The sequence below is a fragment of the Aptenodytes forsteri genome, unplaced genomic scaffold, assembly GCF_000699145.1.
Source record: "Aptenodytes forsteri isolate BGI_AS27 unplaced genomic scaffold, ASM69914v1 Scaffold321, whole genome shotgun sequence".
Classification (NCBI taxonomy): Eukaryota; Metazoa; Chordata; class Aves; order Sphenisciformes; family Spheniscidae; genus Aptenodytes; species Aptenodytes forsteri.
The window spans coordinates 70,808-83,367 of NW_008795030.1; the positions used below are offsets into that span (position 1 = coordinate 70,808).

Consider the following 12,560-nt stretch of genomic DNA (forward strand, 5'->3'; position numbering starts at 1 on the left):
CAACGGGGACAGAAGCGTTACATTCACAGGCTGCTCTTTTCCAAGCCCTGACATTTGGGTGCGGGATTGCAATGGGGATTTCTCTACTCATCTGGGATCATAACGGTCTACATGGCATGGCCAAGGGGCAACCAACAGCGCTGATCCCCTCGCCTCCGTGCACCGTGCCTGGGTAACCTCGCATGCCCGGACTGCCGGCAAGCAGGCATTTTGCTTTGCTGTGGTACAGAGCTCAAACCAAGCAGCCCTTTCCTTCCCGGCTCCGAGGCATGAAGCCCAGGCTCGGGGTGTCGCTGAGCCCTGTAAACCCATGCCAGGAGCAGGGGCAGCCTGGCTGCTGCTGGCCACGGGGCACTGGGGCAGCCCTGCTCCCTCCTGGGTTGCAGCACGACCTCGGGGCTCAAAGCAACGCTGTTCTTGCTCCATCAGGTGCCCTTGGTGCAAAGGGATGCTCCCCTTTCCCTGGATCCTCTTGGTGCAAAAGGATGCTCCCCTCAGCCCTGGATCCTCTTGGTGCAAAGGGATGCTCCCCTCGGCCCTGGATCCTAATTTTACAAGCACCCCATGATCCAGGTCAAGGAGAGCAAACTTAGGGATTCCCCGTTCCATGCCTCACCTCCTCTAGCCTGCTGCTATCCAGCTCTTTTAATAATGTCAGGGATGAGCCCACCTGAACGATACACCACAAACTTCAACATTAGCATTGCTTTAACACATGCTGAAAAGGTTTCAAACAGTTGTGGCAAAAAATCTCCCCCTCAAGGAAAACTATGTAATTTAAGAAGCTACGTTAAACAAAACAAATCCTTGAATAGCTTAATTCCTGATTTGCTAAAAGGAAAATGCATTGAGATTGAATGAGGAAATATCTTTACAACCAGAACTTTGCCATAAGCCTTCAGCACCCACCTACATCCTTTTTGTCAGTCAGTTCTTGCTAGTACTACTATCGGTTTGCATTTTATATCCAGGTCTTGTATTAAAGTGAGAAGTTATGCTTTTTTACTTTTAAAGCAGGGAATTTAGGTAGTATTTAAGGAGTATTTCAGCATCCTGCACAATCCAGCCATGAATGGGAAAGAGGGACCAGACACTCACCTCCATCAAGGCTCCTGGAGGCTCGCTTACTTGCCTGGAAAGAGGGATCAGACACTCACCTCCGTCAAGGCTCCTGGAGGCTCGCTTACTTGCCGTCCGCTCGAACTGTGGAGCAGGTCGGTCGATCAAGGCACTCGCCTGCCTCGTCTGCGCCTGCGTCCGGCCGCTGTAGCGGAACTTGGAGCCCAGCGCCAGGAACCTGCTCTTTGGGATGGCCTCGGTGGAAGTCAGCCTGAAAACCACACACACAATTAAAAAAATCATACCTCCAGATCTAGGAAGCGGCAGGTAAAGAGAAATTAAAATACAAGTTAAAGAAGTCTCTGCATACGCTTGATTAACAAAACAACATACACTAAGCCCCACATCTACGTAAGCTAGAAGACCTCTGTCTTATGTATCTTATGAAGCGCAAGCTGCCTAGAAATTTATTGCAATATAAACACCTAATGTCTCTGCAACCATTTCACTCCAATTTTTGTGAAACACCAAGGAACGCTGAAGGAGTGCTCATTTTCAGCAGCTTATCTAAAGCATTAGTTATTCGTTATTAGCCTACCAGTTAGAAAACCCACCTGAAAAACGTGTGATGTTCAACACATACTTTCCACAGTTTCTTCGCTGCCCGGTAACTTGGTAGCTTGAACCCAATTGTACTTTCATACTGTTCTTGCTGCGGAAAATAGAAGTTATTTAAGTGTAGCAAGAAATAAATGTGGCAGGAGTCCAGTTCCCAGCCCATCGACCTGTTCTGCTGCGGCACAGACTGCTGGTCTAGCCCAAGAGCAGCTGAACTCACTCCATGATGTGCAGGAGGAGCTCGGGTCCGAGAAAAGACAGGGCTTGCCCACAAGCCTGGGCATCTCTCAGGATGCACCAGGATTTGCAGAGGAGCGTGCCGTGGGTTTTGCAGCCAGACTCATCTACCCCCCCATCACGCTGCCCAGCTGCGGGACGGGGTCGAAAACTGACCTCCCTGCAAGGCTGGGTCACGGCAGCCGAAGCAGGAGGAAGGAGGAGAGGAGTAAAGAGGCAGAACCCCATTATAGCCTCTCTCCCCACCGTGTTTCCAGCAGCCAGGCTGCTCCAGGGATCTCCCTGTTCACGAGAGGCAGCGTCAGGGCAGCCGGCCCCCTGCCTGCGGCAGTCTAAGTGAAAAGGTATGCCTCTGTAATTTTTTAATTTTTTTTTTTTAAAGTGAGACAAAGAGCCTTTGTCTTGCCCTGTTTCCAGAAACAGTTAGTCCTCTCCCAGTCTCAACTGTGAACTTCCCACCGCCTTCCTCTGGATGCTGGGAATACCGCACAGTGCCAGGAGGTGGTGCTGGATGACACGCTGTTTAAATTGTCACCTGCTGTTTTACAGCTTCAGCAAGGTCAGCGGGCACTACCTGAAGAGCTGAACTTAACACCAAGCCAAGATCAGAAACCCAATAGAGTGTAAAATGCTCATTCAAAGAAAAGCTTGCTCCCTCCCCCCGTGAAGCATACACGTTGGTGATAATCAGAAGGCAATTAAAGAAGACACGAGCACAAAGAAGTCAGGACGTACCTCCCCTGGCCGAATCTTGATAAAGAAGCTGCTGCGTTTGTAGGAAATTTTCAGGACTTTGGGCCAAGGGAAGCGGTTGATTCTCAGTTTATCTTTGTAAACAAGAAGGCCACTGGAACAGACTCCCAGAGTGATATCCACTCCTTCCAAGTCCTGGGAAAACAGATGAGGATTTAAGCAGTGTCAGAGTTACAAATTTCAGGAGAATGTCTGTCCTCCAAATTACCCCTTTGGTCTTCCCCCAAGGCTCTCCTGAATTCCTCTCCCCACCACCCAGACCTCAGCTTCTAGCTCCCTATGCAGCCAGGGCCAGGCTTGCTTTTCCTTCACGCTTCTCCTTACAACCTCCTCCCTTCTGCAGATCTCTCCTGCGATGCTGTTAGCTCAAAGGGCTGCTCTAGAGTCTATCCTGCATTTCTCTGAGCGGAGTAGCTCACCTTGCAGGGTCAGAGCCTTATTCTAAGCTCCTCAGAGCAAGGACCTGTCTACATCAGTAGCTTTGTAAAGCTTCCTGTAATATATAAATAATAAGCAATCGGGAAGAATCACTTCTCTTACAACACTCGCAATGGTGCTTGAGGCATTTCTATTCTGTGTCTGTGTTTCTGTACCAGTAGCCAGCTTACTTCCTATATCTTTCAAAAGGACCCTCTTGAAACTTGCTCCTGCAAGGGAAGGATAATCAAATTACAAAATCCACAGGCAGGTGCACACACGTTGATTCTCACCTTGGCTTGGTGAAGGTCGACTCCATACATAGACAGCTTTTTTGCATTCTCAAGAAATTCCAGGTCTGCTTGAGCTGGAGTCATGGATCTGAGGAAAGAGAGAAAGGGTTTGGTATTCCCGTAACTGTTGCTTTTAGGAGGGGACAGATCAGACTTCACAAAACCATTTACTCGTTAGATTTTCTTTTGCTTTCAACACAAATTTGTGCCCAGATGAAGAATTACTAAATCGCTCTGAATGCACAAATTTGTGCTTTGAGACATCCTCATAAAAGAGATGCACCTTATTTCTGTGGAGCTGTACAGACCCCAGACAAGAAAGCAAGTTATCCGGCGAGGAAGTGCGGTACAGGGTCCAAAACTTGATTCAGTGCAAGAAACACCAATTCAGCTGAAGGCAGAGGGTGACAGGTACTGTCCTCCCAGACCTCCTGCCTCCAGACACTTCCCCCCCCCAAACCCAGCTATTGTTCTCCAGACCAAACGCAAGGACAGCTGAGACCACTCGGCAGCGATTCCTACTGGGGCAGACCAGATGAATGAGACGTTTTCTGGGAACAGATGGTACCCTGTCTGCAGGAGGGGCAACGCCACACAACTTCGCTTAACAGAAACATCCTGATAATGGAGGCTATTATCAACGTTATTGAAGTGCCCTTGTTAATAAGTTTCTGGTGTACAAGGTACATCTAACAGCTCTGCTGGGAGAGTATTCGGCTGTATACATTTCATTTCGTTCCCTGCCTTGATGTCTCTCTTACTGAGCGCTCGCACACATCTTGTGTGCGATGTAAATAGAGGTTTTAGTGGTGGGAGACGGGGCAGACAAAGACGACTGTAAGGACAATCCTCTAGGAAAGACCCAGGAGCAGTCGCTATCTCCGACACGTGCCTTGTGCTTTGCAGATAAAGTAGCAAGAGATGGACCACGGTTTAGCAGAGTTTTCCCACTGAAAACCCTCTGACAGTTTAATGTCCACAGAATACGGGCCAGAAATTAAACGGGCGCATATTGCTTCCTCCCTCCTGCACACACAAGTAGATTAAATATAACTACGTCCTATACCTTGAAGTATCCTTCTAATGAAGCCATGAATAATTCAGCAATGTGATCTGCCACTTCTAGCACAGCTAATGGCCTTTGACTTCAAGTCATGAAGCTTGTCAGCGGCCCCATACTTATTTTCCCTCATTTCCTCTCCTCTCAGTGCAAATGGAGGGGAATCAATTTAAAGTATTGATTTGCGGGGTTGAGCGAGGTGTTAGTTGTAGCTTTGGTCACAGCCCGGGGCACACGTCCACCCTTCCCTACTGCACTCAGGTTATTAGTTCCCATCTGCCCGCGAGAAGGTCTCGTCTTTGCTCTGTTCTTGTTTTTAGTGCATCAGCCGGCAGCTTTTCACAGGTCAAGGGGCTGCCAGATGAAGGCCTCAGTATCATGGAGTGGTTTTATGGGCTTTTTTTTTTCTCTTAAAACCCAAATGTACCTCTGGGAGGGTGCAGAAGCTACCAGCTGGCCACTCTCCACGCCAGCCCTCTGCGCTGGCGAGCGCACAGCTCCGCACAGCTTCTGCAATCCAAGCACTCAAGAGCATCGATGAAAATAAGCTCAAAGTAAGGCGAGGAAGAGGTTCGGTTGCTGTGACCCTTTAATCTGGAGTCTCCAGGGGGACTCCCAGGAGTCCTTCAACCCTGCCTGAACAAGACACATCTGCCCAGGTCATGGCCGCACTGGGAAACACGAGGAGGACAGCCTAACTGCAGGTTTATACCTCCTGCATCATCTGGAATGCTTCCACATTAGAAAGTGTTATTAAATGTGGCAGCAGAAAACCCCAAACATGCTGTAAGCTATAGCGTACACACAGAGATGAGATCTGCTCCAACCAGACTGCAGTCCAAAAATGACGTAAATCCCAAAGCAAATGTAAAAAAAAAAAGACAAAGGGCAAGGTTAAAACAAGCAAACTTTGTATTTTCACATGAAATAAAACCACTTTCACGGCTATACTGTTGAAAAAGAGCACATATTAATAAACAATTGCAAGGCTTTGCATCTGCTTTCTAAAAACAGTTTCTTCTTCACGCAGGAAAAAAGAATTCCAGCTTCTAGAGAGATTTTGTTATAAAGTATTAGATCTTTTTTAAATAGCTGGTGCTCTCAGTAGCTGAAAATTCACACCTTACTGCTAAAGCTTCTGTTGCCGACGTTAAAAAATTGGTGCAGCAGGAAATCAAAAGCATACAACAGAGGTGGGGAAAATACCAGAAAGCCCCATTATTGCCATTATTTCCGGCTGCTGTGCACGAACAAGTCCTCCAGCCGCCGCACCTTTCCTGTATGTTTCTGTTATGTTTTATAAGCTCCACAACCTTCTCTTCGAGCTCTTTCGTCTGGTTTGGGGCCAATTTAAATTCACTGATGTAATCTGGGCTGTGTAGATCGGGATCATAGTCTCCCAGCTCGGACTGGACCGTGTACGAACCCAGCAGAGCCAAAGTCGCAAAGGAACAGGGCAGCCGCCCCGTAATGATGTCTTGTCTAAGCTGAAGACACAAGTAATACCTGGGGAGGGGGGGAAATAATCAAAATACTATTTACAGAGAGCATAGAGAAACTTAAGAAACTTGAGGATCAAACAGAATCTCTTTTTTTATGCCACTGATGAACGCAGCATGGTGCTTGTTTCTAATTTCCACCTGTATTTTTACTTATCAGGTGATATTCCCTCAGTAAACCACGCGGAGGACAGGAGGACTTACTCCACTCTGCAAAGGGAGTAGAGGACACTTACCATCAGAAAATCTTGGTTTTAAATAAAAATGTACTTTTCTATACAAACGCACACATGCCAGGGTTATAAATGACACTGCTTTACACATGTGGACTTCGGTGAAGAGAGGGAGCATCCCACACATCCACTAAAAACAACCCAAAAACCCCTCAAACCGTTATCAGACATCAGATCTCCTTGCTGAAGGATGGAATAAGACCCAAATATTAAAAATTTCTATTCAATATTCATTGCTTTGCTGAGCGAGCTCCCTGGCTGGTAGCAAGATTCCCAGGTAATTCACCTGGTTATGTCCTCTGTCAGCTGCGCGGGATCCGGTGGATAAAACTTGACATTGAAGGTAAAATCCCAGGGACCTCCTGCAATTACAAAGAAGAGGTTGAGAAAAATAAACACACCAGAACAGCTTCATGATAGTCAGTCGTTACAAAAAAGCTGGAGATATCCAGTCTGATCTTCAAAATCGGGCCAGCGGATCATAATACTGATTTTAATACTGCTCGCTCGCCCAGCTAGCTGCTGCTTAGCAGACAGTATAAGATATGATTTCATTTACAAGAGCTAAGATACAAGCAGGAGAAAACAAAGCAGGGCAGGCAAATACACGGGAATAAACCACAACTTGTGGAAAAAATTAAATTCATTGCTAAGAGGCTAAATTACTCACATATTTTTTTCACTGATTGGAAAAAAAAAAAAAGATAGATTCATGAAGAGAGGTCAGCCGTGTGCTATAAGTTAATGAATTAATACTGTTTTATCACTTGACCCAATTTTCAAATTTCTCGTAAGGAGCAGATGTGCTAATTCACTCAGCAGCCTAATGCACTGTGGTCGGGTGGTCAGACCACGGTTTAAACTCGGCACAATACGAGCATCAAACTCTGGAAGAAACAGCAAGCACCGAGACAGGAAGAGCTTTACAAGTCCAGACCTAAATGCTTCAATACAGCTTGTTGCAAACCTTGTGCAGCACCGTTACAGGCATTAACTGGAGTGAGAATCCACATAATCACACCTAGAATTGGCATTATATGTGGTATGGACAGCCTAGGTGACACAGCTGAAGGGGTTACTCTCTCTTTTTCTTGAAAATAATCACGTTTACCCGCAGAAAATAGTCCTGACTGACCCATTAAGCACTCAAAGTAATTTTCATAGTTACAGCTCCCCCCTGCTGCGCCTTTTAACACTAGTTCAAAATAATATTTATGTCAGAAAGAGACGATACCCCTGCGCTTAACTTGCTCAGAGATTTATCGCAATCTCAAACAGGGAGGAGGGGGGACGTAGCATTCATGGATTTACTTCTTATGCAACGCCATAACTGGGATTAAACACAAGGCATGTTGTTTTCATTATACACAGTTCAAAACAAGTTATTCCAAGAAGACATTTTAGGTAGCAGAGGTTTCCTACGTATTGCAAGGAGGATGCAGAGACTGACTCCCTATGTATGTACACCAATACCTATCGGTGCACACATATTCATATGTACGTTCAACACATATTCAAGTCAACTCAAATAATTTGCCATTTAACCCATCTCAGGGGACCAGATTCCATAGCAGGTTGCTCATTACACTTACGAGCTGAATTTTACCTGCAGCTCATGCCCTTTACACACATCCTGCTATCGATTCAGAGAGAAGTTGACAAGGGCAGGAGCTGTTCCTACTCCGCAGCCCTGCGGCATTTCCCCCCTAATCTGTACTTAATGACACATTTTGTTCTGCGCCCCCCACCAAAAGCATTCGTAAAACAGTATTTTACTTTCGTAAGACAGTACTTTCGAAGCAGTCAGACTTGCTCCTGAGAGAAAACAAAAGCCTCAAATTTATTTGACGCTGCCCTCATCTTGAACTAATTCAGCGCTAGCAGACCTTAAAATACATTTTTGGAGAGCATCTGGCATTTCTCCTGATACTACTCGAGCCATTTATCATTCCTATTTGGACCCCAAAACAGCCTCAGAGTCCATAAAACCTTGCTACAGCATGCAATTTTGCTCAGGCTCTCCTAGTCTCCTTTGAGATTTAAATGGTTCCCACTGACACCTATTTTCCCATCCTCCAACAGGGAGCAGATCTCCCATTTCAGCGTCGCGTGGTAGTAAGGGTAGCGTGGGTTTGGGGTGAACACACCCCAAGTTACGTTCTCCCAAGGAAATTACATTTTTTCCTAAGTCTAGAGCATCACTAAGTACTTAAGAAGAAGAGAAAGGATGCACAGGCTGCTTGAACTTGTGCCAATCCCTGCCAGACACCCTCACCCGAACTCTCACCCATCCTTGGCCCCCCAGATCACCCATCAAAGCCACGCTTATTTAGGGAAGGGGGGAGAAACCACACACCCCCCGCATGATAAATTCAATCTACTTACCATGAACCTGTTTTTTTATTTCTTTGGCAGGATCCAGCCACGTCTGTAAGAGGATAAAAACATTCACAGTGTAACAGACGTTCCAGAAACACCACAGAAAACTGCAAATCACTAAAAATACGGCAAAAAGACAACATTTGACATGAATGCAGCCATGGAAACTGGAGAGACGGTGCATTTTTCACAACTTTTACTCCAGTCTGTGGTCTCGGTGGGTGCATTTCCAACTCTTCACCTACCAGCTACTCGTAGGGGAGGCAGGAGGAACAGGAGGGGGAAGAAAAAAAAAAAAGGCAGTGTATTAGGGCTGCAAGCACATAGCAGCACGTACGGTCGCAGCCGCATCCAGCTACGAGGGGCAATTGTGCAACACATTTTTTTTCTCCAGCACTTTTAAAAATAGGCAAATAGGATGTTTGCATTCATTTTAGGCACCCTGTCTCCATACTTACCCTATTCAGAACAAAGATTGCCAAGACTTTCTATTATTAGCTATGGTTTTTAACAACCTAATCACTGAAATACGAGTGAAAACATCCAATCGCTGGGAAAAGCTGGAATATTTTACAGGAGCGTGACATAAACTTCGTCTCTTTTAAGTATGACTCAAGTTTCTAGCAATTATCTCAGCTACGAATTTAGAAATATATCCTTTTTCCTCCCCCCTCTGTAATTTGGGGTTTTGTGGGATGGTGGTGCAACATAAGCCTCAAAAAACAACTCCTGCTTTTGCCAGCATGGTCTGAGCAACTCCCGGCACGTCAAGCCTGAGCCTTTGCCTTTGCAGAGGTCAGGGTCTGCCCCGCTGAAGGCGACGGCACAGTGCTAACAGCCCTCCTGGAGAGGCTACATTAAACCACCATCTTCATTTTCACGAGCCCTGAGCAGGATTTGGATGTCCAGGTCTCCCGAGGTGAAGGAATTAATTCATTGAATCCCCCAAGCTAATCTGTCTTGACCAGAAGGACATGTAACTTCATGGCAGGGAGACAGCGATACTTACATTTAATCTTATCTTTTTATATGCTTGCCCCTCTAACCTATAAAACTGGGGATACAAAATCCATTTGAAAGGTAAACATGCCACTTGCTGTCTTTTTAGGGCCACCGTTTTAAGCAAAGCATCTCTACGTCCACACTGGTGCCACGACTGCTCGTTGCTGCAGTGATAAGGGCTGGGTTTCGGGCAGCCGAGCCCGGGGTGCAGTCATGCATCCCCAGCACTCACCCTGCCTGATCCAGCAGACAATGACGGGTACAGCAATTAACGGCACTTTTATCCACACTGTGTCATGAATCAGTGGGAAACAATCCTCCCTTTCAGAGCAGCATGAGCATCAAGCTCCTTCGGTGCTGACCAGCTGCTCTATCCACTGTCACAATCTCCTATTCCCACTGTCACCCTCTGCTATCCCCATGCGGGAAAATGCCCGTCTCCAGGAACGTTTATTCCCTAAATACCAAGGTGGAAAATCCCGCATAAAACCCTTCCCTGTCCGGGAATACACACATGCATCTCCGTCTGCTCCGCACAGCTGCGGGTGAGGTGCAGAAGTTCATCTCTTGGTTTCCTATTAAGATGATTTCTACCTGTGAATCAGTAACTCAGTGTCGGGTCTTGTTTGAAGTTACAGCAAGAGAGATGGAGCTTCAGATTTCAACGTTCAATGAAACATAACCAGAAAGATTCCCAAGAAAACGGTGTTTTCCCCCCATCAGAGCAAACCAGACTTCCACCGAGCAGCTTACTCTGCACTGGAGCTAAAACTCACGCACAGCGGCTTTACCTTCCTCAGCTCCCAGCTGTGGGACACAAATCTGACGAAACTGTCTGTTTTCAGTCCCTACAGTTAAAAAGCTGCACAGCCCCTTAGCCCTTGTCGGCTGGGGGGGAAGGAGGTGTGCGCTTTTGCTTTCGGAAGAATCAACGCCAGCACGCTTGGACGCAAGAAGAGCAAGTCCCGGGGGTCTTGGAGACGCAGCAGTGAGCTGCCCACAGCACAAGTGTGAGAAGTTGAGCTGCTCCAGCTAAACTCTTTTTGCTCTTAATTGGATCGAAAAGTACACCTATCCCTCCCTCTGCAAGCACAACAAACTCCTAGAGTAGAAAGTTCAGGCTATATATATGGAAGCAAATTTCACATACAAGAAAATAGCAAGACACCAGAGACAGTAAAACAAACCCAAGACAGAGCTCTGCCTGCCTCAAATAGCGATGGGGTGTTGTTTTGCCTGAGTATTAAAAATTCACACTTGCAATTATTAAGTATTTAATGACAAATGTCTGTCAGCCACGGTAACCTGGCCTGTAAGTGACTGCTGTAGGTGAAGCACGAGAATAGTCAGAATGTGGACCAACGTAACTGGTCTAAAGGACATAAAAGTGGGCCCCTGATTTCAACTTAGCACACTTTTGGCTAGCTTCATGAAACAGAGCTTGAGTAATTGCTTGAGTAATTGCTTGAGTTAAAGCGTAACCAAGGATTTAAAAGATAAGACACTGCTTGAGTCTAACCAAACAAAGACCTTAAACTGAAACCATATGAGTAAGAGTTTTGGGATGAAGAGTCACGTGTGTTTTTTCGCAAGGCAAAGCTTCGACTCAAAACTGCTCTGGATGGCTCCGACCAAACCTTACAAAAAAATGACACCAGTGCCAGGGCAGCCAGCTTTTACTCCTGCCGACTGCTCAGCCTTACACCTTTGGTGAGCACAGGCTCCAGGACTGTGAAGTTCCCCTGCAGTGTGTCGACATTCAGGCTCATCTTCTATAGCCTAAGAGTGGTTAACCTATTCTTAAAATCACAATAAAAAAAAACCCTGCTGCTTTTCTACAGTGAGAAAAGCCTTATCTTCCCCTAACTTCTTGAGCTATAGCTTTACAAATTAATGGCATCATTTTGCAGTAAACTAATATAATGAATTTTCTCCAGGTGAAGATACAAGTTCATGCAGCTTTTTTACTAAAATCCACACTCCTGTAGTCATTTATTCACAATTTCTGCCTCTGTGATGACCCTCTTAGTCCTTTTTTGGAGAGGACACCAAAAGGAGTTTTAAGAAGAGCTTATGCACCACCTCCTCCCCAGAGGAGATTATCCTTTGAAAGAGCTGAACCCACCCCGGTGCAGAACACCCACGCAACAGCAGCTGCTTACCCTGGAGGTCGGCGTGTCCCATATGGCCAAACCAAAGTAGTCTTCTTCCAGGAGATTGAGGTGGTCACAGACTTTTTTAAGTAGATCCTGCCCCTTGGCGTGTTTCTGCAAATAGACAAAAGAAATTCTGTAGGACGGGCTGGTTTTTGCCTGCCCTCGTTCACGGGAGAGGGGAGAAAGGGCATGTAATCAAACCACACTGTACGCTATCAAGAAGGGAAAAAAGTCCTGAGTAGCTCAAAATCAGATCTCCCGGCTTTTTCTGAGCAAGCACCCCTTATAGGAAAGAGCATCAGGCATAAAAATTCAAACCAGAGAGGCAATGGGAACTGCAGTGGGTCTCTCTGCTACCACCAGCTCCGTGTCTGAAGCCCCCCCAAAGCTGAGCTTCTCAACACAACTCAGTAAACACCGAGGACTGGTAGGGATTTTCCCTCCCAAAGTACATCTACCGCACTGGTATCTCCCAGCTCCAGGCTGTCAGACAATCAGGCGCTGATCAAAAGATGATCAACGTGGGGTATGAAACTGCTGCTGCAACCCACTGCTATAGTCCCCCATTTTGGGGGCAAGCTGGCTCAGGAGGGTCACAAAAGAAACAGCGTCTGAGAACCAAAGACCAGCATTTTGTGACCTTTTCATCAACCCGATCTGCTGATGAAACCCAGCTTCTCCAGTTTTGCCTTATGCACGGAAAGCTGCTTAGCACACAACTTCTTGCCTCCAGAAACACACTTTGAGCATTCCTATCTCCTCTTTTTTTTTTTTTTTCTCTCCAAATCCTGCAGAAGTGAACTGGCCCTAGGAACAGATACCCTTTTAGTCCGAAAGCATGAAGGAAAACATCC

The 12,560-nt window shown here is 46.4% G+C and overlaps 1 protein-coding gene across 1 annotated transcript in view; it reads right to left on the minus strand.

The window, feature by feature from the left end:
• EPB41 (erythrocyte membrane protein band 4.1) overlaps nucleotides 1-12,560 on the minus strand; it is an 89,127-nt gene that overhangs the window by 34,542 nt on the left and 42,025 nt on the right. The window contains exons 4-11 of the mRNA XM_009276178.1: nucleotides 11,713-11,817; nucleotides 8,555-8,597; nucleotides 6,456-6,531; nucleotides 5,710-5,943; nucleotides 3,378-3,465; nucleotides 2,650-2,802; nucleotides 1,674-1,771; nucleotides 1,158-1,330 (exon numbers count right to left, since the gene is read on the minus strand). Coding sequence (XP_009274453.1) covers nucleotides 1,158-1,330; nucleotides 1,674-1,771; nucleotides 2,650-2,802; nucleotides 3,378-3,465; nucleotides 5,710-5,943; nucleotides 6,456-6,531; nucleotides 8,555-8,597; nucleotides 11,713-11,817 — 970 coding nt within the window. The remainder of the gene's footprint in view (nucleotides 1-1,157; nucleotides 1,331-1,673; nucleotides 1,772-2,649; nucleotides 2,803-3,377; nucleotides 3,466-5,709; nucleotides 5,944-6,455; nucleotides 6,532-8,554; nucleotides 8,598-11,712; nucleotides 11,818-12,560) is intronic.